Consider the following 27,587-nt stretch of genomic DNA (forward strand, 5'->3'; position numbering starts at 1 on the left):
GAGTGGAAGGCAGGACAGATTAAATGACAAAAGGGATGACTATGTGAGGCAAAATGAGATGGTAACGAAGTAAAAACAGAAGATGGGTCAGAGGATCTGTAAATAGTAACAGAACTGTGCCACCTGAAAAAAATGGGGACAGAGGTTAGGATCTGAAATTGTTGAGCTCAGTGTTGAATCTGTCCCTTGTTGCGGAGCTCGATACAAACATAAGGAAAGCAGCTACCACCTTTGGCCGACTCTCAAAACGCGCATGGGATAACACCAAGCTGACCCTTAGGACCAAGCTGATGGTTTATAAGGCCTGTGGGCGGCTTACCGCTACCTAGAAAAGAAGCTCAATAATTTCCATTTTCAATGTCTGCAGTGCATTATGGGTATATCCTGGCAGGACATCACCACAAATATGGCAGTCCTTTCAAAGGCAGAGCTCCCAAATGTGTGGGCATGAATCAAACAAAGGTGGCTTTGGTGGGTCAGACACATCCGCCGTATGGAAAACGGTCGCATACCCAAGGACCTTCTGTATGGTGATGTCGCTGGGGCCAGACGATCAGTGAGACGCCTAAAGCTCTGCTTCATGGATGCTTGCAAGCATGACATGAAGGCCCGAAATGTCAACCATCACACCTGGAGTCAATAGCTGGCAAAAGAGGGAAATGGCAGCAAATCCTCTGAACTGGCATGCACTACCACAATGACCAGGGGCTACAGCAGCTTGGCAACAGGCGCCAATGCCAAAAACTCTCAGCATCATTTGGCAGCTTCACGTGTGGCACTTGTGGCTGAACCTGCCTCTCAAGGATTGGCCTTCACAGCCATCAGCAAAGGTTCACCAAGAAAAGTCACCCCACCTAAATGGGGTGTAGATGGAACAATGCCAACCACAACCAACCACAATGTTGAGTCCAAAAGACTGTAAAGTGCCTAATCCAAAGATGAGGTGGTGTTCCTCAAGCTTACATTGAGCTTCACTGGAACAGTGTGGAAGACTGAGAACAGAGACATCAGAGCAGGAGTGAGGGGTGGGGAAGAATTAAAATGACAAGCAACTGAAAACTAGGGATTACACTCACAAACTGAAGGAGGTGTTCCACAAAGCAGTCACCCAGTCTGTTCGGTCTCCCCAAAATAGAAGAGATTGCATCATGAGCAGCGAACACAGTATACGAAATTGAAAGCACAAGTATATTTGTTTCACCTGGAAGGATTATTTGAGGCCCTGGGCAGTGGGAAGGGAGGAGGTAATTGGGCAGGATTTGCAACCCTGCGCTTACCATGGGAAGGGGTGATTAAAGAGTGGACAAGGGTGTCGCGGAGTGAATGGCCCCTTCGGAATGCAAAAATAGCATAGGGGGTTGGGGGTAGTGGGGGAGGGGAAAGATGTATTAGGTGATGGCATCACACTGGAGGTGGTGGAAATGGTAGATAATATGTCTAATGTGGAGACTGGTGGAGAATCCATTCTATTTCCCGTACTTCTGCTTCCACCCCTTTCCCTCCTTCACACAGCATGATAGGATTCCCCATGTCCTCGGCTTCAACCCCAAAAGCCTCCACGTTCAATAGAACATCCTGTCATTTCTGCTACTTTATCATAGCTCCTTTTGGCCTTGCCTCATGATTCATTTCGTCATTTAACCTCTCCTGCGTTCTACCCTATCATAGACGTGCCCTTTTGTTCATTCCTCCCTGTCCCCTTTCTCTGCTTCTATACTTGCTTAAAACCTGTTACATCTCTAACTTAAGACAGTTCTGGCAAAAAGGTCACTGACACGAAACATTAACTGTTTTTCTCCACAGACGCTGCCTGACTTGCTGTGTATTTCCAACACATTCTGCTTTGACATTTGAAGTGCAGTAACTGCTGTACTGTAGGAAACACAGCAGCCAATTTGTGCACAGCAAGGTCCCACAAACAGCATTGTGATAATAACCAGATTTTTTTTTTTTAAGTGATGTTGGTCAAGGGCTAAATATTGGCTTGGGGAAGACCCCTGCTCTTCTTTGAAATAATGCTATGGGATCTTTTATGTTCATCTGAGAGCACTGATGGTGCCTCAGTTTAACACCTCACCTGAAACACAGCATTTCAGGCAGTGCAGCACTCTCAGTACTGCCCTGACGTGTCAGCCTAGAGTTTTGCCAAGTCTCTGGAGTGGGATTTGAAACCACAACCATCTGACCTGGAGGTTAGAACAATACCAACAGAGCAGTGTCTGACATTTAAAGGTAAGGCCTGCTAGTGCTGAGCATTGGGAAACTGTCCCACTTTTTCAGTCAGTATCATCAAGCTCTACAGGCCAGGTTTAGATTGAGGGTAAACTTCTTCCCCACTCAAACGCAACAAAGAGTCTTAACACAAAACAGCATCCCCCTGTCCAACTACAGTGGGAAACAATATGCACTTTACCCACCCTTGTAGTTTATACAGAGAGGGCCAGGGAAAGTGGTGGCAGGACAAAAAGAAAGACTGTTCCTTCCCAATGTTCGCTTCTCCACCACCCCTCCCCCGCCTGCTGCATAAACAGAAACACAGGTCATTATGTTTAAGTAGTGATTTGTGGTAATCTCATTGATGGTCCAATTATTAGTTTGAATAGCAGATCGAATAAACTCCTCCCTCCCATTACCAACCACTCTAGTCCGATTCACTTACGGCGTCCCTTGCCAGGTTGGATCGAAGCACACTGGTGCTTGATATCTAGGCCGCAGGCTGCATGTAGCACTGGATCCACAAAGATGTCTGCTTTACTCTCTTGCAGCATGTTCAACACCTCCTACAGGACAAGAGATCCTTCAATTAAGTAAAACCAAAGCAATCTCCGCTCTCCAGTCACATCCTGAAAATGATTCACAGCCTCAAGCCCTCCTGTTGGCTGGGTAAATAATGCAGTGCGATACTCATACACATTAATGCAGTGCCATACACATTACATAGTATTTACAGCACAGAAACAGGCCATCTGGTCCAACAGGTCCATACTCCACATAAGGTTCTACCCATCTTATTTCATCTAACCCATTAACACATCCTTCTATTCGTTCCTCCCTCATGTACTTATCTAGCTTCCCCTAAATGCATTTCTACTCTTTACCTTCAACTACTCCATGTGGTAGTAAGTTTCACATTCTAACCACTCTGAAGTTTCTCCTGAATTCCTTACTGAATTTATTAGTGATTGTCTTATAGTTTTGGACATGCCCATAAATGGAAACAACATCTCCACTTTTATCTTATCAAAGCCCTTAAAAAACTTTGAAGACCTCTATTAGGCCACCCCTCAACCTTCTCTTTTCTGGAGAGAAAAAGTCCTAGCCTGCTCAGTCTTTCCTGATAGACATCAGTCTTGAGAAAAAAAAATTATTTACCTTCTCCAGTATCTCTATCTGTTATGTAATATGGAGACCAGAACAGTGAATAGTATTGATTGCATTTTTATGGCTTTGTTAACCTGCATTGCTACTTTCAATGATTTGTGAATCTCTACCAAGATCTCTTTGCTCCTCTTTCCTTGAAGTAGTTTAATAATTAACTTTTAAACCAATTCACTATGAAGATGGCCTTACCTTTTTGCAAGGCTCTGCCAAAATCTTCAGCAGGTTGATTTTCAGACACTCCTCCACCTGCCCAGTCTGTTCCTGTGCTGCTGCTTCCTCTGCACACAGAGTGTTAATCTGCAAAAACAGCAAATGAAGCTTCACAGGAAGACTCCAGTTCTACTCCGCAACCCAAGCAAAGCTCCTTTATCCAAGTCATTATTTCCCACATTCCACGCATCACCACCCACCCCCACCCTTTCCTCTAGTCACCACAGTCCAACCCACCTCGCTAGTGCAGTGTATCTGCAATTGAGGATCCAGCCTGTAGTCCAGGGCTGACTCCTGGATAATCACACGGATCTGATCTTCACAATCGGAAGACAAACGCTGTCAAGAAATGAGAACGTTGTCAGATGACGCTCAATCACTTTAACGCAAGCTATTAAATCGATGCTCTCAGCACATTCTAAAAAGAAAACTGAATTTCATAATAGCATAGATCAGGCCACTGCCAAGCTGACTCTAAAAATAGCTTAGAAATAAAGCAAGAAATGTCAATCAGTGGAATCAGCCCATTAACTTTGCTCACTGCAAGGAAAAACGCAGAAGGCTGTGCATACAGTAAACAGACAGGGCCTCAGCGCAAACACAATTTATCATCTGCACAACTCCAAAAGGCATGTCAGTACACTAAGGTGTGTGGAGATGGCCACTTTACAAAAGAAATCCAGGTCTAAGCAACTTCTGTTTAACACACATGTTCTACATACAATCCAAAAGGTCTTCCACAAACTGACAGCAGCCACCGATCACTGTGGAGACATTAACTGACTTCAGTCACCCAATCTTCAGTTAATAAGCTGTTGCACTGAACAATGTGGAAATCGAGTTCTGTGCATGTTTTTTTTTTTAAAATAAACCACGAAAGGATGAGGTGGCCATTAACACACAGAAAGCTCCTCTCCTACTTAATAGTTGTTTGGAACTTCCGTTCATAAAATGTCACACGACAAGATGCTTCCCTTGCTCACTAAATGTGGCTTCTGCAAACCAAAATCTGTCAAACAGTGGGAGGCTTCCCTCTAATTAACAGTTAGCTTTTGCTCTCAGCGAGCTGAACTCCCAATGTGTGACTGCATGAAGTATTAAATAAAACAAAAAGCAAAAAACTGCAGTACTAGAAATCTGAAATAAAAACAAAGTGCTTGAAAACACTCCGGTCAGGCAGCATTTGCAGGGAGAAAAACAAGAGTTAACATTCCAGGTTGATAATCGTTCATTGGAAAGTGTTCCTTTCTCCACAGATGCTGCCTGAGTGCTTTCCAGCATTTTCTGTTTTTTACTGGATTAAGTCAGTCATCTAATTTTGCAATACTTTATAATACTGATCGCAAACTGCATAAGCTGCTTTGAATGTACCATGCACTTGGGAAATTGTGCAATGTTAAGACAATGTGAGCAGCGTTCCCCCATATCAATCACTGTAAAAGATCTGTGGTGAGATCTAGAACTCTTGAATTTGAGTGGTCCTACAAAGTAAGGTTGCAGATTGTCAGCAGGGCCACACTCAATGCACACAAAGAACTTAATGGGGAAGCTATTACTCTGCGAACTCACATTAAGCAGAATATGAAAGCTAAGTGAAAATTTAGAGGAAAAAAACATTTTCAAAGTTTTCCAAAAACAAAAGTGGAAAGGACAATCTAAAATATGACCACGCTTTCTGGTACATCAGCTAAACTGAGAACAGAGGTGGACTTCTAGAACAAAGCCTGCTGATAACTCAATGAGAAGGGACCCCTGCACACTATCACAGAATTGTACAGCAAAGGAGGTAGCCATTTGGCTCATCATGCTTATGCTAGCTCTCTGAAAGTGCCATTCATATTACCCCATTCCCTTTTAAGTTTTTTTCGGCCATTCTATGTCCTAAGCCCTCCCTTTTAATAATCCTAAAGGTACAAACTCTAGTTACTGACCAGTAAGTTTATTTGATTAAATTTTCATTTCTTTGAGACCCTCCATCAGATCACCTCTGAACCATTTTTGTTCTAACAAAAAGCACCCTAGTTTCTCCAGTCTCATCATTGATACTACATATTGCTTGGTAACAAACTTGCAAAAGGGAGAGTGCACCTCCGTGTTGAATCCTATTTATACCCATCAACTGATTGAATAAAATGTCTTAATTTACCCTGTGCTGAAAATGCCCAGTTTCTCTATTTCACCTAGTGCAACATTCAGTAAGAAGCTAACAATCCCAGCACAGTAATCAATACAACCACTATATGTCTGAAGGAGGATACATTGGCTTAGTTATGGTATGTAACAATGAGCAAGGGAGGGTAGGGATAAAGAGAAATGACCAACATGTAATTCAGGAAAACGGTCTCCTTCGTGGCCCATCTGTCCCGTCAGTACCTGGTCAGCATATTTGAGTTTCAGACAGGAGACGACCTGACCCTCCAGCTCTTTGCCATCCTTTACATTATTCAAAACAGACTGGCAGAACTTGGGGATGTCAGCCTTGCAGGCTTTCCTCAGGACTGGATTTAAACGATAATCTGAAACAGGCACACAAAACTTAAATGAGAAATGCACAATAAAACACGGAGGAAAAACTCATCAAGGTGTGGACTCCAGTTATATGGCTGTGCTTGCAGTAGGCTTTGAAGGTAGAGACCTCTGGAAGCACAGTACTGGGCTGCAGTAAAATGACATGGATTCATGAGTAAGTCATCATCTCGGCTATGTTGTCATGGGAACTTGTCTGAGACCATGGGGTTTTCCACAGGGAGGGAAAGACAGCTGAAACTATGCTGGTACTCCACATATAACTCTGCCCCAACTAGGTCTATTTGAGACCAGCACGGACAGACCCAGGGGCAGACCACTACTTTAGCTGAAGATGGTCTGCACTGGAAACCCCAAGAAAGAATGCAAGTAAATGCCTTAAAAGCCAAAAAACACTTACCCTTGATGGTTACCACAGCTGCATTTACTAACAAGGCATCTGCTAAATTTATCAGGCATTTAAAATCAAGGTTTCATTGACATCTTAGCAAATTTTTTGACCTATATGACTTCTAAGAAGTCATGGAATTAAATATAAAGAGTCAAAGGGTAGTGAAAATCTCTCCCACACAAAGCTGTTGAGGATAGGGGTCAATTGAAAATTTCAAAACTGAGATTGATTTTTCCTAGGGATAGGGAACCCGTGGCAGGGTGGGTGGGTGGGGGGGGGGGGGGGGGGAGAAAAAGCGATGGTAGATGGAATTAGGACACAGATCAGCCATGATCTAACTGAATGACAGAACAAGCATACTTGTTTGTGTTCTTATATCTCCGGGGACCATCTATCTGAAGTTGTGTGGCCAAATGGAGTCATTTTCTGGCTCCACTAACTCAGTTCATTGTGTTGACAGCAATATCCAAGGATATCATAGCCCAACTTTACAAAGCGAGAGTGAACCCCACTTCAGATGAATAACACTGTTTCTTTCAAAAAAAAGAAACCTGTGACAGCATTCACAAAATCAAGAGTCCAACAGATCGTTTCTGAAGCACTATGAGGACATGACATCCAGACATCAACACCACAGAACTACTAACAGCCTTGCTAAACAGGCATGCAGTAAATTACCTTGTCACACATGGAAAACTGAATCCTAAGTGACTGCATGAAACCCATGTCCATGGAAGGAACAATCCAAAGGCAATGCTCAACTCTCATGAGCTATGGTTACATTGTTTCTTTTCTTTCCTACAAAGAATCCCCTGGACTGGAAGCTGTATGTAGAGAGGTCTGGGCTCGGCATTGCTGACAACTAGCATGCTTTGAGATAAAAGTTTCCTCTCTGCTGACTGTAAATGACCTACAGAAATTAATCTGGGCTACGTCAATTCCTGTTTCTGACAGGTGAGGCCCAAAGCACAGAACTGCAACTACTTTGTGTCAGTCCCTTCTCTTCCCCCTGCTTCCCCTCACACAAGGCTGCAAGACCCTACACCGAGGTTCCAACCGCATGAATTTTGCCACAGTTTCTGGGCTCAGCAGTACATACCAGTGTTCTGCGTTATTTGTCGTTTGGTAATCATCTGCTTGCACTTAGGGTCCATCAGTTCGGCATTCTTATTCTGCTTCAGGCACTGCAACACATTCTTGGAATCAGCATCAGCACAGTAACGCTGCAAACACAAGGGAACACACAACTGGTTAGAGTTCACATGAGGAGCCTCAACAGCCAAACATTCTTGTTTCTATGAAACCTGACTTCGAAAACTTGCTTAACCCACACACAGTTGCTTGTGAGGCTGCAGCTTGAACAATCTATAATTAATAAATAACCTCCCTCAAATAAGCCAATGATAGAAAGGCACCACCCATATTAAATCACTACCAAAATGGGAATTAACAACCACAGAGAAAACAGTTTAGCGCTAGGACATTCAGCCTCAGACATCTGGACCACTTTCTCCTGAAATACCAGTGACAAAAAGCAGTTTTTGGACAATGCGTTCAATGAATGAACCCTTCCTGCTGTTTCTTGTTCCCTGGGCATCTCACAATTTACCGCCATTGCGGTGTAACTCCAGGGTATGTTAATTGCACCATTCCCTCCTCTAACAGTCTACCCACATTTCTTGTAAGCAGACCTCAGGGCCCTTTGACTTGGAGCCACAACACTGCAGTTTCCTATTCCCTCACCCCGTTTCAGATTCCCACAATACTACAACCACATACTAGTCACTCAAAGACAGCATCAAGATCCCACAGTTGAGCCAGACCTAGTTCCCAAATTCCCTCACTCATTACCATCAGGCTGGGGGACCAACCCTGGTTCAAAGAGGAGTCCAGAAGAGCATGCCAGCAGCAGCACCAGGTGTACCTAAAAACAAGGTGTGAACCTGGTGAAGTTACAGCACAGGACTACACAGATGTTGAACAGCAGAAGCAGCATATGATTATCTGAACCAAGTGATGCCAAAACCAATGGATCAGATCAAAGTTCTGCAGTCTGGCCACATCCAGTTGTGGAGGGCAAGTAAACAATTAACAGGAGGAAGAGGCTCCACAAATATCCCCATCATCAATGACAGCAGAGTGTGACAATGCAAAAGACAAGGCTGAAGAGTTCACAACCATCTTCAGCCAGAAGTGCTCAGTGAAAGATTCATCCCAGTCTCGAGGCCCACACTAGCATTGAAGCCAGTCTTCAGTCAATTTGATTCTATTCATGTGAGTTACAAGAGGTTGAGATTTCTGTGGCAAGTAACTCATCTCCTGACTCCCCAAAGCCTGTCCACCATCTACAAAGCACAAGGAATGTGATGGTATACTCTCCACTTCTGTGGATGTGTGCCACTCCAATACTCAAGAAGCTCAACACCATCAGCAGCCCGCTTGATTGGCACCCCATCCACCACCTTAAACATTCATTCCCTCCATCGCTGGCACACAGTGGCAGCAATGTGTACCATCGACAAGATGCACTGCAGCTACTCACCAAGGCTCCTTCAACAACACCTTCCAAACCCATAACCTGTACCATCTAGAACAAGAAGGGCAGCAGGCACATGGGAACACCACCAACTGCAAGTTCCCCTCCAAGTCACACACCATCCTGACTTGGAAATATATCACTGTTCTTTCACTATCGCTGGGTCAAAATCCTGAAACTCCCTACCCAACAGCATTGTGGGAGCACCTACATAAGGATTACAGTGGTTCAAGAAAGAGCTCACCACCTTTTCATGGGTAATTAGGGATGCGCAATAAACGTTGGGCTTGCCAGCAAAGCCCACATCCCGTGAACAAACAAAAAACATGAACCAGATATATTTAGACATGAAACAAGTGTAACACATATAAACCACAGCTTATGTACAACAGCAGCAAATGGCCCAATCTTTTGGGAGAACAATGTGCTCCCAATAGTGATACATGTAGTCAATCTCTATCAACGCTCCAACACACATCAATACTCACTTTCAATTGCACCCGAGCATCCCTGCTTTCATAGTTCAGTTTTTCCTTCACAGTCTCAAACTACAGACTTAAACGATCCATTAATCTTTGAATATGACACATTCCTTGGTAGTGTCACTGCACATGGGTGGGTGGGTGGGTGGGTTGGCAGAGAGAGAACTGGCTTTGAGTATGAATATAAGGGAATACATTGTGCCCTGGATAAAAATCATGCTAAGACAGGGGAAGCTTCCCGGACCCAGCATGCCTGGTTTTCAGAAGGTGGCTTTTGTCTTTGGCTTCCAAACACCATTAATGCATTCATTAAGCCAGGAACACTGTAGTTGGGGATCCAAACAGCATCATTCAACCTGGAAATAGTTGTAACTGCTTTCTGCATTACTTCATGTCTACCTGTATATTCACCACAGAGTGAGTCTTTGGAATTAAGCTTCTGGCCTGAGAAACTTGAGACATGAGGGAATGGGGGTGTCCCTGGGTAACACTTAAATGAAAGCGATTGCTGGAGCATGTTACACAGACTGTTGTAGACCAAATACCTACACTGCTGCAGTCCTGAAAGATCAGACCACTGTCTGAGAATTTCTTCTGTTCTGTACATGGCTTACTTGTTTAATGTTAAAATAAATCCAGTTGGTTAACTTAGAACTGAACCCAACCCAAGTGTGGAGTGTTGATTATAATGAACGGTTTGAAAATGAAATTCAGCAGGCACTGGTACGAGGGCACTGCAGGAGAAAACTGCAAGCCTGCAGCTTCTCAGTGATAAGGGGTACAGCCTTGGTTACATAAGTGCAAAACTACATTTAAATACATCAAACGGGCAGTAGTGAGTTCAGAGCTCTGATCAGTCACAACTTCTACAATATTGCAATGTTTTGTTGCATAAAATGAATCATTGCACACTTGTCTCAATCTCCTCTCCATTTAAGGAGGGACACCCACCAATATGAGAACATAGCCTCAGGATAGAGATCAGGGAAGGTACCCATTAAGAAATTTAGACATTGGATTAAACAAAGTGCCAGGGTTCAGATTTCATGATCAGACATGTTTTACTCTCCACAAAAGGAAACATATTTCTAAGTGATAGCACAGGTCCAACATCGCAACAATGAGCAGAGCAGTGAGGCAAGGGAAGAGTGCAACAATATTAGGTTCTTGCCTGGACACCAAGGTGTTACACTACAACTGCAGCAGAAGCTCAGGGATACAAAGTGGTTTCAAAGCAAGAAGCCAAATTACTGATATTTTCAGACAGAAACACTGGATTCTTTGTCAAAAAATAAAGTGAAACACTGCCTTCAAGAACATAGCAATGCCCCTCAAGTCCAAACCACACAGCTCTGTGGTAACAGATACATCAGGGTCACTTACATACAAGCTGGACCTTCTGCACCATCTTTTATTTAGAGTTTAATGGTTAAGTCTCCAGGCCAAAAGCTTCTCTGAACCCTAGGTCCTCCTACCTTAATCATCTGCTTGCAGACCCTCATGAGGGTGTAGTCCAGCTCAGGGTCACTCATCTCTGTCTCCTGCAGTTTGAAGATTTTGTCATGACAGCGGTTGGACAGAAACTTCTTAACATCTTTTAAGCACTCGACCATCTGGTTAGAAGCAGAGCACACACAGGGCTGCTCAGTCAGATAAAGCCAAGAAAATCAGCACTTATTAACTCAGAACTACATGGATTTTTCTAACAATTCTAATTAGTAGTCATTTACAGAACAGGAGGACATTCGGCCCATTAAGTCCATGCTGGCTCTCCACGGAGCTATCCAGCCAGTCCCACACCCCCGCTCGATTCCCGTAGCCCTGCAAGTCCATTTCTCCAAGTGGCCATCCAAATTCCTTTTGAAGTTATTGATCGTCTCAGCTTCCATCACCCCTGTGGGCAGCGAGATCTACTCGCTATGTAAAAAAAATGCTTCCTCCTATCCCCCCTGCATCTTTTGCCCAAAACTGTCAACGTGTCCCCTAGTCCTTGTACCATTTGTTAATGGAACAATTTTTCCCTAACTAACTTAACTAAGCCTGTCATAATCTTGTACACTTCTATTAATTCTATCCTCAATCTCCTTTGATCCAAGGAGAACAAACCTAGCTTTTTGAACCTAACTTTGTAAATGAAATGCCCATTCCTGGCACCATTCCGATAAATCTCCTCTGCACCCTCTCAAGGACCCTTACATCCTTCCTGAAGTGTAGTGACCAGAACTAGATGCAATACTCCAGTTGGGGCCTAACCAGAGTTTTATAAAGGTTCAGCATAACTTCCCTGCTTTTGTACTCAATGCCTCTATTTATGAAGCTCAAGATCCCACATGTTTTACTAACCATTCTCTCAATATGTCCTGCCACCTTCAGATAGCTATGCACATGAACCCCCTCGGTTCCTGCACACTCTTTAGAACTGTGCCATTAAGTATTATCTCTCCCTACTATTCCTTCTGCCAAATGCATCAACTCATACTTCTCTGTATTAAGTTCCATCAGCCACCTGTCTTCCCACTTCTCTAGCCTATCTATGTCCTGTTGCAGGCGGTTCATGTCATCCTCACTGTTCGCTGCACCTCCAAGTTTGGTATTATTTGCAAGTTTTGAAATTCTACTCTGTATTCCAAGATCCAAGTCACTTATAAATAGCAAAAAACAGTAGTACCAACACTGACCCTTAGGGAACAACACTACCGTCCTCCAGTCTGAAAAGCAACCATTTACTACATGCTGTTTTCTGTCCTTAAGCCATTTTTTAAAAATCCAACTGGACACTGATCCTCCTACTCCATGAGCCTCAATTTTGTTAACCAGACTTTTATGTGGTACCTCACTGAATGCTTTCTTAAAATCCATACAAAACAATATCCACCACATCTCCTTCAGCAAAAAATTTAATTAGATTAGTCAAGCATGATCTGCCTTTTACAAATCCATGCTAGCTATCCTTAATCAGCTCAAACCTCTCTAAGTGTCTGTTGATATTTTCCCTGATTATTGTTTCTAAAACCTTTTACACTACTGATGCTAAACTAATTAGTCTGTAGTTGCTAGACTGTCCTTACACCCTTTCTTGAATAAGGGTGCTACATTTGCCACTCTCCAATCCTCTGGCACCTCCCCCATATCCAGGGAAGATTGGAAGATTATGGCAAGCCCTTCCACCATCTCCATCCCCACTTCCTTTAGCAACCTGGGATGCAAACCATCCAAACCAGGTGACTTATCTACCCTAAGCATAGCCTGCCTCTCCAGTACCTTCACCCCTCAGTTTTTAATCCTATCCATTGCGCCTCTACTCTCTCCGCTTCTACTGATATTTTGTCACATCCCATTTCTTTCGTGAACACTGATACAAAGTACTCATTAAGTACATTAGCCTTGCACTGCACCTCTAAGCATATATTACCCTCCATGTCCCTAATAGGCCCTACTCCACCTCTTACTACTCGCTTACTATCTACATGCTGGAAGATCATCTTTGGGTTCCCTTTTATGTTGACTGCCATTCTATTCTCACGTTCTCTCTTTGCCAGTCTTATTTTCCTCTTCACCTCCCCTCTCAACTTATTGTATATTGCCTGGTTCTCATGGGTTCACCGGACATGCATCGTACACCCTTTTTTTTGTTTCATCATAATCTCCATCTCCCTCATCATTCAAGGAGCTCGGTTTTTGATCCCTTACCTTTCACCCTTGTTCAAATGTACCTAGCCTGTACCTGAAGCATTTCTTCCTTAAAAATAACCCACTTTTTGGATACAGCTCTTCCTGTCAATCTTTTGTTCCATTCTACCCTGGCTAGATCCCTTCTCATCACGTCGAAATTAGACCTCTTCCAATCTAGACATTCTACCTTTTGTTCCTTGTTTTTCTGAATTACTAATCTAAACCTGATGATACGATGATCACTCTTACCCAAGTGTTCCCCGACAGACACTTTGTCCACTTGGCCCACCTCATTTCCCAGCATCAGATCCAGCAATGTCTCCTTTCTAGCTGGGCTGAGAACATACTGATCAAGAAAGTTCTCCTGAACACATTTAAGAAATTTATCCCCCTCCTTACCCTTTACTCAAATTATCCCAATTGACATTCAGTTAAAGTCCTCCAATATCACCACGCTGTAGTTCTTTCACATCTGATTTCCTTGCAGATTTGCACCTCACTCACTCTCACCATTTGGAGGCCTATAGAACACCCCTAGTAACGTGACCATACCCTTTTTGCTCCCGAACTCTAACCAATTGGATTCTGTCCTAGCCCCTTCAAGGGCATCCTCCCTTTCCAACACTGCAATGTTTTCTCTCATCAGTACTGCCACCCCATCTTTCTTTTCCCCTCCTCTGGTCTTTCCTGAACACCTTATATCCTTGTATGCTAACAGCCCAGTCCTTGCCATTTTTAAGCCACGTTTTTACTTCATGAATTTAATTTAAAATTCCCACTTTCTATGCTGGGATTTGAACTCATATCTCTAGATTGCCCGTCTAGTAACAACCACTATGCTACCGTACAGCAAGCTTTGCACAAAATGTATACACCAACAGTGTCCAGGACAAAGTAGCACATCTAGGAGCAGTGGCCAGGGGTGGGGAGGGAGGGAGGGAATGTGGTGTTGGTGTAGGGGAAGAGGTCAAATCAATACTTGGTGCAAACAGTTAAGAGGTAAAGCAAAATCATGACTAGGCATCCTAACAAAAAGAGCTGCAAGTGATAGATTTTACATTAAACAGGTCACTGAGCAGGTTATTTATTTAGAGCTAGTAAATCTAGAAATAACTGGAGAAATCAAGGGTGGTTTTAATGATGGGGTTGATAAGAGGAAGGCAGCTCTTCGAGGTGCACCTGGGTGAAGTAACAGGGCCCAAACTCAGCTGTATGTGTTGTACAAATGTGAGAAAGCAGTACTGTATAAGACCACATGATGTAGAGCAATCCCAGAGCATAGGAGGCCATTCAGCCCAACAAGCCTGTGCCAGCTCTTTGTTGTAGCTATCTAATAAGAACTTGGAGTAGGAGTAGGCAATTCGGTCCCTCGAGCCTGCTCTGCCATTCAATACGATCATGGCTGATTTCATCTCTGCTTCATCTCCACTTTCCTGCCCATTCTCCACAACCCTTCAACCCATTTCTAATTAAAAATCTGTCTATCTCTTCCTTAAATTTACTCAATGTCCCGGCATCCACCGCACTCTGGGGTAGTGAATTCCACAGATTCACGACCCTTTGAGAGAAGTAATTTCTCCTCATCTCTGTTTTAGATCTGCTACCCCTTATCCTAAAACTATGACCTCTCATTCAAGATTGCCCCACAAGAGGAAACATCCTCTCTACATCTACTTTGTCCATCCCCTTAATCATCTTATATACCTCAATTAGATCTCCTCTCATTCTTCTAAACTCGAGAGTAAAGGCCCAAACTGCTCAATCTCTCTTCATAAGACAAGCCCCCCATCTCTGGAATCACACCTCTAAACTGCCTCCAATGCAACAACATCCTTTCTCAAGTAAGGGGACCAAAACTGTACACAATACTTCAGGCGCAGTCTCACCAATGCCTTGTACAGTTGCAGCAACACTTCCCTACTTTTATACTCCATTCACTTAGCAATAAACGCCAAAATTCCACTGCCTTCCTCATCACCTGCTGTACCTGCAAACTAGTTTTCTGCGATTCGTGCACAAGGACTCCCAGATGCTCTGAACCGAAGCACTCTGAAGTTTCTCCCCATTTAGATAATAATTTGCCTTTCTATTCTTCTGACCAAAATGGATAACCTCACACTTATCCATGTTAAAATCCATCTGCCTAATTTTGGCCTGTTTACCTAACTTATCTACATCCATTTGTAGATTTCTTATTTCTTTATTGCAACTTACTGTCTCACCTAGTTTAGTGTCATCTGCAAAATTTGGCTATAGTACCTTCTATCCCTGCATCCAAGTCATTTATATAGATTGCAAGTAGTTGGGGCCCCGAGGACCCAACCCCGTGGCACCCCACTAGTTACATCTTGCCAACCAGAAAAAGACCCGTTTATCCTGACTGTTTTCTGTTGGTCAGCCAATCCTCTATCCAAGCTAATAAATTGCCCCTAACACCATGTGAACTTAGCTTGTGTATTAATCTTTTGTGTGGCACCTTATCAAATGCCTTCTGGAAGTCCAGATAAATTAAGTCTACAGGATCCCCATTTTCCACTTCACTTGTTACATCTTTGAAAAACTCTAGCAAATTAGTCAAATACGATTTACCCTGCATACCCTGCGCAGTGGCTAGCACCGCAGCCTCACAGCTCCAGCGACCCGGGTTCAATTCCGGGTACTGCCTGTGTGGAGTTTGCAAGTTCTCCCTGTGTCTGCGTGGGTTTTCTCCGGGTGCTCTGGTTTCCTCCCACATGCCAAAGACTTGCAGGTTGATAGGTAAATTGGCCATTATAAATTACCCCTAGGATAGGTAGGTGGTTGGGAAATATAGGGACTGGTGGGGATGTGGTAGGAATATGGAATTAGTATAGGATTAGTATAAATGGGTGGTTGATGGTCAGCACAGACCCGGTGGGCCGAAGGGCCTGTTTCAGTGCTGTATCTCTTTAAACAAAACCATGCTGACTCTGATGGATTGCATTTTGACTTTCTAAATGTCCTGTTATTACTTCCTTAATAATGGATTCTAACAATTTCCCAACGACAGATGTTAAACGAACTGGTCTATAGTTCCTACTTTCTGCCTCCCTCCCTTTTTGAATAAGGGCATTACATTAGCTTTTTTCCAATCCACTGGAACCTTTCCCATATCCAAAGAATTCTGGAATATTATAACCAATGGATTCACTATCTCCACTGCCACTTCCTTTAAGATCCTTGGATGCAGGCCATCAGGCCCTGGGGACTTGTCTGCCTTCAACGTCAATAGTTTGCTCAATACTTTTTCCCTAGTGATGATGATTGTTCCAAGTTCCTCCCTTTCTATAACCTCTGCGTTACCTGATACTATTGGGATGGTACTAGTGTCCTCCACCGTGAAAACTGAAGCAAAATACTGATTTAGTGTCTCTGCCATTTGTGTTCCCTTCTATTAACTCCCAAGTCTCTTCCTCCAATGGACCAACATTCACTTTAGCTACTCTCTTCCCTTTTGTATACTTATAGAAGCTTTTGCTATCCATTTTTATATTTTGTGCTGGCTTTCTTTCATAATTTACATTTGCTCTTTTTATTACTTTTTTTAGTAGCCCTTTGTTGATCTTTAAAAGTTTCCCAATCTTCCAGCCTTTGCAATATGGTATGCCTTAGTTTTTGTTTTTATGTTATCCTTAACTTCCTTGCTTAGCCATGGATGTTTTTTCCTTCTCCTAAAATCTTTCTTCCTCTCTGGAATATATTTTAGTTGGGATAAATTGAATATCTCCTCAAACAACTGCCACTGCTAGTCAACTGTCCTACCTTGTAGTCTTCCTACCCAGTCCACTAGGGCCAAATCTGTCCTCACACCTATATAATTACCTTTGTTTAACTCCAGAATGCTCGTGTGGGACTCCAGTTTCTTGCCCTCCAACTAAATTTGAAATTCTAGCATGCTATGATCACTTTTCCCTAGAGGATCCCCAAGAATGAGATCATTTATTAATCACACCTCATTACACAACACCAAATCTAGAATAGCCTGCTCCCTGGTTGGTTCCACAACATATTGCTCCAAAAAACAATCTCTAATACATTCAATGAATTGTCGCTCGAGGCTACCCTTGCCAATTTGATTAATCCAGTCTATATGCATATTAAAATCACCCACTTCCTTGCCCTTTACCCACAGCCCTGTAATTTTATTTACTTTCATGTATTTATCCAATTACCTTCTGAAAGTTACGATTGAAACTGCTTCCACCACCCTTTTAGACAGTGCATTCCAAATTACAACTCACTGTAAAAAAAAAAAAAAAATTCCTCTGGTTCTTTTGCCAATCATCTTAAGTCCGTCTCCCCTCAGGTTACCAACCATTCCACCACTGAAAACAGTTTGTCTTGCTATATCAAAATGGTTCATGATTTTAAACACCTCTATCAAATCTCCTCTGCTAAAAGGAAAACAACTTCAGTCTCTCCACATAACTGAAGTTCCTCATCCCAGATGCCATTCTAATAAATCTCTTCTGCACTCTCTCCAAGGTCTTGACATCCTTTCTAAAGTGCTGCCCAGAACTGAACACAATATCCCAGCTGTAGTCTAACCACTGTTTATTAAAAGTTAAGCACAAAGTTTTTGATTTTGGACTCTATTAATAAAGACAATTAAGACTTTTGTTCTTAAGCCAGCCTTCTCAACTTGTCCTGCCACCTTCAAAGATATGTGTATATGCACCCCAGATCTCTGTTTCTGCACCCCCTTTAAAATGTATCAGTTAGATTTCTTCTCATTCTACCTACCAAAATGTATCACTTCACATTTCTGTTAAATTTCATCTGCCATGTGACTTTACCAGTCTATGTCCTCCTGAAGTCTGTTGCTATCCTCATGGTTACCTACATTTCTGAGTTTCATATCAGCTGCAAACTTGGACATTATGTGTACCCAAGTCCTGGCCCTTAATATTTATCAGTAAGAGTACTGTTCCCAATACTGACCCCTGGGGAATCCTACTTATGTGCAGAAACGCCATCACAAAAGGGTACCTTGGCCAGTTAGTAATGATTCACCTCAAAGTGCTGGTTGAGGTTCCACTTGACTTCTTTTATGAGGGAAGCCCACATTGAGAATGTGAGCAGAGTACGAGGAGATATTTTGGGCAGGTGTTCAAATACTTCAGAGACCATCACTGATTGGATCTCCATGTCAACCCTCAGTATACTAATTCCTTAGCTATCATCCCTTTCAGAATTAGATTTTTTTTTCACTTAAAAAGGCAATTCTGATTGATTTTCAGCAGCTGACACACCCTTTAGCCCCAAGGCTTGCCCCTTGCTAACTTCTAGATGTATACTCATTACTGGGGCCTTACGGCTCTACATTTCCATTCTTCAAGCTTATTAGCTTGCACAGATGCATCAAATCTACATTTCATAACCTCAAAAGGTGATGAAATTTGTCCAAAAAATGAACTGTTGCTGAAGGAGTGGAGGCCTCAGACTGATGTCACCTACAAGATATCAAACATCGCACTAACAGACCTAAAGCCAAAACAAATCATAACAAACAGCTCTGCAGAAACTCAAGTTGGACATGACATTCTGTCTGGTTACACTGAGACAAAGGCCCAACTAAATTTTGTGCTGCAGTGTTTAACACTCTCTGCAGGTCTCCTAAGCTTTTCATATTCCTCATTTCTGGCTCTCATCTGATCGTGGGATGCCAGGAGTATCAGCTCACAAATTCATAGAGTTTCACAATACAAAAAAAATTCAGAGGATATGCTTAAAATGCATCCCCGAGGGAAAAGAAAAATCAATGGGAGCTGATTCGAAGTGGATGATCTGAAATAATTTTTGATGAACCAACACTGCATCCCTGTCAGAAATAAAATCAGGCTGAGAAACAACTCATTTCCCAATTTTAGATTAGATTAGAGATACAGCACTGAAACAGGCCCTTCGGCCCACCGAGTCTGTGCTGAACATCAACCACCCATTTATACTAATCCTACACTAATCCCATATTCCTACCAAACATCCCCACCTGTCCCTATATTTCCCCACCACCTACCTATACTAGTGACAATTTATAATGGCCAATTTACCTATCAACCTGCAAGTCTTTTGGCTTGTGGGAGGAAACCGGAGCACCCGGAGAAAACCCACGCAGACACAGGGAGAACTTGCAAACTCCACACAGGCAGCACCCGGAATCGAACCCGGGTCCCTGGAGCTGTGAGGCTGCGGTGCTAACCACTGCGCCGCCCTAAAATACTAATGGAATGACCCACTTGACATGGCCAGCTTCAGGATGCCAAAATAGCTAATTTTAGAAACCATGAAGAGTAATCCATCTCACTGTACACTGCTATTGTAAATGTTTTACAAGAGGTACTACTTTTAGAAACAATCAATTATTTTGAACGTGTAGACTGCAGCTTTGCAAAACAATTTGCCACGGTTAAGGAGGATAATTTTGTGTTCTTGACCAACGTTTCTTCTCAGCTGCACAGCAACCCGAAAGTCCCTGCGCAGGCCGTGCACACCATTCCTGATAAATTACTGCGTGGGCTGCTGCGCCAGACAATTTCAAGGGGCTGCACACTCAAAGAAACATTGCTCCTGACATCTTATATGGTGGCATCAAAATTCTGCAAATAGTTTCCCAGGTTAAGATCCTGGTTCCTCAGTCACCTGTGCATTTCCAAATGGTACATTCTGACAGTACTTGTCAATGTCTGTTTTGCAAGATACGTAGAGCTCAGGCTCCAAACGGATGTCCTCAGTCTGTGGAAAGATGAGAGAAGTATGAATAAAAAAAAATTTTTAAAAATCGACTTCCATTTATATAAGCAAGTTTTGCATAAACTTAGCAAGGGTTTGCTCTCCTTTTGATTATCCCAGTGCTTCTCCCCAAAGTAAAATTCTGAAATTCTAGTTCACACCTTGGAACTTCTTAAACATACTTATTTGTACAGATTAAAGGCCGACAACAATGTGAGCAAATTTCATGTAATTTTACAGCCATCTCAACACACTTACTAGCCAGAAACTTACTAAAAGTTCTCAATTCGGAACAGTCACATACTATAGGACCTCTAAATCTCTTACAATGGTCCTCCAATGGCCTATCAGGTAGTCCACGCCTTCCCAATGGAAGTGGCAAGGGTTCCAGGTGGTAATACTTTTAGAAACAATGCCCCCCACAGTCGGCCCAGGACACTCTTCCCAGTACCCTTCTGTTGGATGCACTTAAAACTTAAGCTGGTGGGGAGACTTTGGATTGGCACCCATAGGTTAGGTGACCCTGGTGAGCTAATTTGCCTAAATCATCACTCATATGCAGGGTAAGTAACTGGGACTAACAGAAGTTAATCTATTTACTACCATACTGCACTGCACTAGCTAGAGGGATAGGAAGCTACTTTCTATTCCTTTCTTGTGCTTTTGCCTCATATCAACTTGGTCCATTCTGTTGCCAACTGTCAAAGACTTGAGATGAAACTCAAGTATGTGCCTAATACAAAGTGTGGGCTCACATGGCAAGCATGTGAATCACATCCCTATTGGCTGGCTGAAAACAGTACGCATAAATTGGTCATTTTCTGATTGGCAGGATGTGACAAATGGAGTCCCGCAGGGGTCTGTGCTTGGGCCTCAACTTTTTACAATTTATATCAATGACTTCGATGAGGGGAGCGATGGCTTGGTAGCTAAATTTGCAGATGACACAAAGAAAGGTAGGAAAGTAAGTTATGAAGAGGACGTAAGGAGGTTGCAGAGCACTATAGATAGGTTGAGTGAGTGGGCAAAAACCTGGCAGATGGAGTATAATGTGGGAAAATGTGAAGTTGTTCGCTTTGGCAGGAAGAATAAAAAAAGCAGAGTATTACTTAAACGGAGAACGACTGCAGAAATCCGCAGTTCAGAGGGATCTAGGTGTTCTAGTGCACGAGTCACAAAAACTTAGCATGTAGGTACAGCAAGTCTTGAAGAAGGCGAATGGAATGCTATCCTCTATTACGAAGGGAATTGAAAATAAAAGTAAGGATGTTATGCTTCAGTTAGACAGGGCATTGGTGAGACCACATCTCAAATATTGTGTGCAGTTTTGGTCTCCTTATTTAAGGAAGGATGTAAATGCGTTGAGAGGAGGTTTGCTAGACTGATACCTGGAATGAGCAGAATGTCTCATGAGGAAAGGTTGGACAGACGAAGCTTATTTTCACTAGAGTTTAGAAGAGTGAGGGGAGACTTAAATGATTTGGAGGAAAATGTAGCTGGTCTGATTAGTAAGTTTGTGGACGACACAAAGGTTGGAGTAGTTGCGGATAATGATGAGGATTGTCAGAGGATACAGATCGGTTGGAGACTTGGGCGGAGACATGGCAGACGGAGTTTAATCCGGACAAATGTGAGGTAATGCATTTTGGAAGGTCTAACGCAGGTGGGAGGTATACAGTAAATGGCAGAACCCTTAGGAATATTGACAGGCAGAGAGATCTGGGCGTACAGGTCTACAGGTCACTGAAAGTGGCAACGCAGGTGGATAAGGTAGTCAAGAAGGCATTCGGCATGCTTGCCTTCATTGGTCGAGGCATAGAGTATAAAAATTGGCAAGTCATGTTGCAGCTGTACAGAACCTTAGTTAGGCCACACTTTGAATATTGCGTGCAATTCTGGTCGCCACACTACCAGAAGGATGTGGAGGCTTTGGAGAGGGTACAGAGGAGGTTTACCAGGATGTTGCCTGGTCTGGAGGGCATTATCTATGAGGAGAGGTTGGAAAAACTCGGATTGTTTTCACTGGAACGACGGAGGTGGAGGGGCAACATGATAGATGTTTACAAAGTTATGAGCGGCATGGACAGAGTGGATAGTCAGAAGCTTTTTCCCAGGGTGGAAGAGTCAGTTACTAGGGGACATAGGTTTAAGGTGCGAGGGGCAAAGTTTAGAGGGGATGTGCGAGGCAATTTTTTTTTTTTTTTTTTTAAACAGAGGGTGGTGAGTGCCTGGAACTTGCTGCCAGGGGAGGTGGTAGAAGCAGATACGATAGCGACGTTCAAGAGACATCTTGACAAATATATGAATAGGAAGGGAATAGAGGGATATGGGCCCCAGAAGTGCAGAAGGTGTTAGTTTAGGCAGGCATCAAGATCGGCGCAGGCTTGGAGGGCCGAATGGCCTGTTCCTGTGCTGTACTGTTCTTTGTTCTATAAGATACTGAACGGTCTTGACAAGATGGATATGGAAAGGATGTTTCTTCTTGGGGGTGAGTCCAGAACTAGGGAGCACTGTTTTAAAATTAGGGGTCGCCCTTTTAGGGCAAAGATGAGAAGAAATTTTTTCTGAGGGTTGTGCGACTTTGAAATACACTGCCTCAGAAGGTGGTGGAGGCGGGATCATTGAACATTTTTAAGGCAGAGGTAGATTGATTCCCTTGCCTAACAAGAATCTAAGGTTACCAGGGGTAGATGGGAGTTTGGAATTCAAAACACAAACAGATCAGCCATGATCTTATTGAATGGAAGAGCAGGCTCAAGGGGCCGAATGGCCTACTTCTGCTCCTATGTCGTATGTTCGTATTTAACGGACTATTCATTAGCAGTGCAAGCCAAGGAGCAATGGCAGTGCCATAGCTACACATTGAACAGCACTCACCATTTCCAGTTCTTCCACACGCAGCTGTTTCCGACATTTTATAGAGACACGCTGTTCCTTGTTGTCCTGAAGTGTGTCATTCCGAACTGTGGTACTCAGACAGATCACAACATCCACCCTGTGCAAAAATGTGAGCATCAAGGGTCAGAAGTCTTTTACAGAAGGTTTCTCTCACCAATCATTTCTCAGTGAGGCCTTTGCTATTGCGTGGTTCCAAAAAGCATCCTTTGATATCTCGTCCAAGTAGCCATTTGTCATGTGTGCACTTCAATAGCGACTACCAGAAGACTATTTGACTTTGGGTGCATCACAGTTGAACCGTATCCTTGTTTGACTTACCCACACATAGAGGTTGTTTCATATTGGAGTGAAGATTCTGACCAATCCTTCTTTCCTAACTAAGAGGCGTACAGGGTAGTGGAGTGGTTATGTTATTCGATTTGTAATGCAGAGGCTGGGACTAAAGTCCAGAGAATGAGCTCAATTTCCTTCATACAGGTTAGAAAATCTGAATACACTTTTAAAAAGTCTGCAAAATAACTGGTGCTGGTGCTAAAAGTGACCATGAAGTTGTCGGAGTCATTGAAACCCAACTGATTCACTAATGTCTTTAGAAAGATACCTGCCATCCTTACCTTTTTTGGGTCTGTATGTGGCCCCAGTCCCACACCAACATGGTTGACTCTTAATTGTCCTCTGAACTGCTCTAGCAAGCACTCAGTTTTATCAAACAGCTACAAAGAATGAGAATACTCTGCCTAACAGCATCGTGGGAGCACCTTCATCATACAGACCGCAGAGGTCGAAAGTGGCCCACCACCACCTTTTCAGGGTAACTAGGGGTGGGCAAAAAACGCTGGCCTTGCCAGTGGTATTCACATCCAGAGAATAAACGTCTTAAAAGTTGGAAGTCAACGGTCATATCAGTTATCAGTAAATTCAGCACAGACTAAGCCTCAGGCTTGAACACTCCTGGTCTGATGGTTCAGTTACTTATTGAAACATTGGCGAATCAGAAAAAAGGGATTAAATTAGTCCTTTAAATTATTATGTCAAAACCGAAATCAGTGTACAGCTGGCACAGTCCGAGCACTGGTGAGGGAATATTCTATAAGGACATGAACTTACTTCTTCTTGATGTTCGGGCACAGTTTCAACACATCTTCTTTACACGCCATCTTAAACTTGTAGGAGAAGCGGAAGTCTTTCATTTGAATCTGTAACAGTAGGCAGAAGTTTAGCTGTGCACCAAAGCAAAAGGAGTCAGTTTTTCTTGGATTTAATATTACCAGCTGGGTTACAATATACACTAATGGGAAAGGTTCGGCTCAAGTAACTATGACTTTCTATAACCTATGTATGACTGACCAAGATCTTCCATGACTCACCAGTGCTACCCTCCCAAAATCCTTTGCATAACTGAGCAATCATAGCCACTTTCCTTTGATCTCGCGGAGCACAGGACAAGTAACAGACTACAGTGCCATTAGAAGTCATAAATTTCACCTTCATTAATGTTAGCCCAGCAGTTTCATTTTTGGAGGAAAACTGTTCTCTGCAGAGATCCTGGCTTTGACGTTGTGCTGCAGAATACACCCTCACAACACAGGAGGTACCTTTCAGGTAGCACTTTGAAACTGTGATTCTATTTGATTATGCTACCCGTGTACAACTACCGAAGATGCGCTGCCACATATTGCTTGTCAAAAGTCACAAAAACCACTAGTGGCAGCATGGAAGTTGGCAGAAGAAATGAAAAAAAGAGAATTTCAAAATTAAAAATTGCCTGGTGAAAGCACTAAGAATTTACAACATGGTATATGACAAAAAAAGTAAGTGTTCAGGATTTTTCGCATCATGCATTAATAGATAGCACACAGTAGTAGCCTCTTCCAAGGGTTCACGTCACAGTGGAGGTTGGGTCCACATTTAACCTTGTGTCATGATATCACGCTACTAGATGAATTCAGGTTCACCAACTGGCCATGGCACTTTGAAGCAGTAAATGCAAAATAGCCGACAAGCTTAAAAGAGCCCTTACAAAGGGACTGGAAAATAAAGCCAGGCTCAGACATAAAATTAAAACCATACCCGGGCCCAACCCGACAACAGCCAACCAGAACCTGCCCCAGGCTAGAGTCCTTTAATTTTTTTTAAATGGCTGACCCAACCCCAAAATAACAAACATATCAATGAAACAGAAAAAACTCGTGGATTAAAACGAAAACAATACAAAACAAAACAGAACCGTACAGCCCAACCCAACCCAAACCCAAACGCTGGACGCAGAATACAGACCCGCCCCGACATGTAGTCGGGTTCGGGTCAGGTAGCCAGGCTTTAGTGGAAAATTCAAACCAGCTGTTATTTTGTGACAACCAGGTAAGAGGAAAGCTTTTGAAATGTACATAACTGCAGGGAAACTAACAGCCTGCTAAGCTGAGCAGAAAACTTCATACAACCTCTCCAAACAGCTCAATAAGAATGATTTCTCTTACCAATTGGAAATGCGTGACTCCAACAACACACTTCTCGTTCATCTCCTTCTGGTACTTATTTTGAACCAGGCACTCCATCAGGTCTCCACTATCAATCTGATTATCTGCTAACTCCTGCAAGAGGAGAAACACAATGAGGCCACTATTTAAAATGAACAAGGGAACTAGGCACTGATACCATTGCCGCTGCGTAGGAGACACTGATCACATTTCAACAACATTGTTACTTCCACCATAAGGCGTACAGGGTTCAGTAATGACTCTTTAAACATCAGTTCCAGGCCACTTTCAGTCCTCTGGATTGTGGTAGCCAACAGGAAACACTTCTCAGTTACTCACGTGACAGTATGTCTGAATGACAGGATCACAGGCTCTCATCAACAAGGCTTCAATCTGAATATCCTAGAAAGGGGGCGGGAGAAACATCAAGATCAGTTCATATCATTTCACCCTCACATTAATAGACTACAGAGAAGATGTCAAGTGAATGTGATTCAGGTTTTAAAATGCTGAAAGACACTATGTAAGCTAACTTAACTTGCAAGCGATGAGAACTACAGGAGACCCAGGACAAAATATACAGAGGCCAATTGAATTTGAGATTAAAAGAAACGTTGCCTCCCCTTACAATATATGCCTAGTCGATGCAGACTCACCTGAACATAATTTGCTCTGGGAGACTAAAGGTTAAGTACAAAGAGGATCAACACTTGCATAGCTCCAATGGTGCAGGGATCATGCAAACATTATGCAAAGTACTTGACCAGGGTCAAGCATGCAAGTTCCATTGTTAAGCTCAGATCCAGGGATTTTTTTGTTCAATTGCTTTCAGTGGTCAGGGACCAGGTTTTCTCTGCTCATATAATTTACTTGTGATTATTCTGGATCCTAAAGGGGGAAGAAAATCCTGCAAAATACTTTTAATACCAAGTTTTAAAAAAAGTGTGAAAATGTTAACTGCCTCCCCTCAAGTGAGGCCTGTCTCAGTTAAATAAAAGCAATATACTGCAGATGATGGAAATCTGAAATAAAACCAAAAAGTGCTGGAAATACTCAAGTCTGGCAGCATCTGTAGAGAGAGAAGCAAAGTTAACGTTTCAGGTCAGTGACCTTTCATCAGAACTGGAAAAGGTTAGAAATGTAATAGGTTTTAAGCAAATAAAGTGGGGGTGGGGCAAAAGAGAACAAATGGCAAGGTGTTGATAGGACAGAGGGTCACAGAATAACTGACAAGGAGGTCATGGGGCAAAGACATGGTGTGGTGAAACAAAGTGTTAGTGCAGAGAGGGTGTTAAATGACAGAATAACGAAAGCCCTAGCCAAAAGCAAAACATGAAAAAAAAAGTGGACAGGCACATGGTAAAAAAGGTGTAATGAAACAAACTAAAATAAAATGAAATTTAAAAAAAATATATAGTAAAACTAAAAAAAGGTAAAAAAAAAAAGAGAAAAAGGGGGTGGGGGGGGGGGCAGTCATGCTCTGAAATTATTGAACTCAATGTTCAGTCCAGTAGACTGTAGCGTTCCTGATTGGAAAATGAGGTGCTGCTCCTCGAGCTTGCGTTGATGTTCACTGGAACGCTGCAGCCAAGCCCAGGACAGAGATGTGGGCACGAGAGCAAGGGGTGTGCTGAAATGGCAAGTGGCATGAAGCTTGTGGTCATGTTTCCAGACTCAGCGGAGGTGTACTGCAAAGCGGTTGCCAAATCTGTGTTTGGTCTCCCCAATGCAGAGGAGCTCACATTGTGAGCAGCGGATACAGTATAATAAATTGAAAGTACAAGTAAATCGCTGCTTCACCCGAAAGGAGTGTTTGGGGCCTTGGATAGTGAGGAAAGAGGATGTAAAATGGCCGGTATTACACCTCCTGAGATTGCATGGGAAGGAAACGAGGTGTTGGGGTTAATGGAGGAGTGAACCCGGATGTTGTGGAGGGAACCATCCCTTCGGAATGCTAACAGGGGTGGGGAGACGAAAATGCGTTTGGGAATGCATCTTGCCCTGTCAGCATTCCAAAGGGATCATTCCCCCCACGACACCCTGGTCCACTCCTCCATTACCTCATCCCCTTCCCACGCAATTGCAGGAGGCGTAATACCGGCCATTTTACATCCTCTCTCCTCTATCCAAGGCCCCGAACACTCCTTTCAGGTGAAGCAGCAATTTACTTGTATTTCTTTCAATTTAGTATCCTGTATTTGCTGCTCACAATGCAGTCTCCTACACACTGGGGGAGACCAAACACAGATTGGGTGACCACTTTGCAG

At 43.1% G+C, this 27,587-nt stretch overlaps 1 protein-coding gene across 2 annotated transcripts in view; it reads right to left on the reverse strand.

Moving 5' to 3' along the window:
• Positions 1-27,587, reverse strand: part of LOC137379052 (Golgi apparatus protein 1-like) — a 149,236-nt gene that overhangs the window by 4,642 nt on the left and 117,007 nt on the right. The window contains exons 14-24 of one of the 2 annotated variants that reach the window (XM_068049664.1): positions 25,660-25,722; positions 25,321-25,434; positions 23,951-24,039; positions 22,823-22,940; positions 19,856-19,948; positions 11,002-11,139; positions 7,608-7,731; positions 5,965-6,107; positions 3,829-3,930; positions 3,571-3,678; positions 2,660-2,780 (exon numbers count right to left, since the gene is read on the reverse strand). In XM_068049664.1, coding sequence (XP_067905765.1) covers positions 2,660-2,780; positions 3,571-3,678; positions 3,829-3,930; positions 5,965-6,107; positions 7,608-7,731; positions 11,002-11,139; positions 19,856-19,948; positions 22,823-22,940; positions 23,951-24,039; positions 25,321-25,434; positions 25,660-25,722 — 1,213 coding nt within the window. Of the gene's footprint in view, positions 1-2,659; positions 2,781-3,570; positions 3,679-3,828; positions 3,931-5,913; positions 6,108-7,607; positions 7,732-11,001; positions 11,140-19,855; positions 19,949-22,822; positions 22,941-23,950; positions 24,040-25,320; positions 25,435-25,659; positions 25,723-27,587 lie in introns of both variants that reach the window. The other variant, XM_068049663.1, reaches the window with a different exon arrangement.

Source organism: Heterodontus francisci, chromosome 17, assembly GCF_036365525.1.
Source record: "Heterodontus francisci isolate sHetFra1 chromosome 17, sHetFra1.hap1, whole genome shotgun sequence".
NCBI lineage: Eukaryota > Metazoa > Chordata > Chondrichthyes > Heterodontiformes > Heterodontidae > Heterodontus > Heterodontus francisci.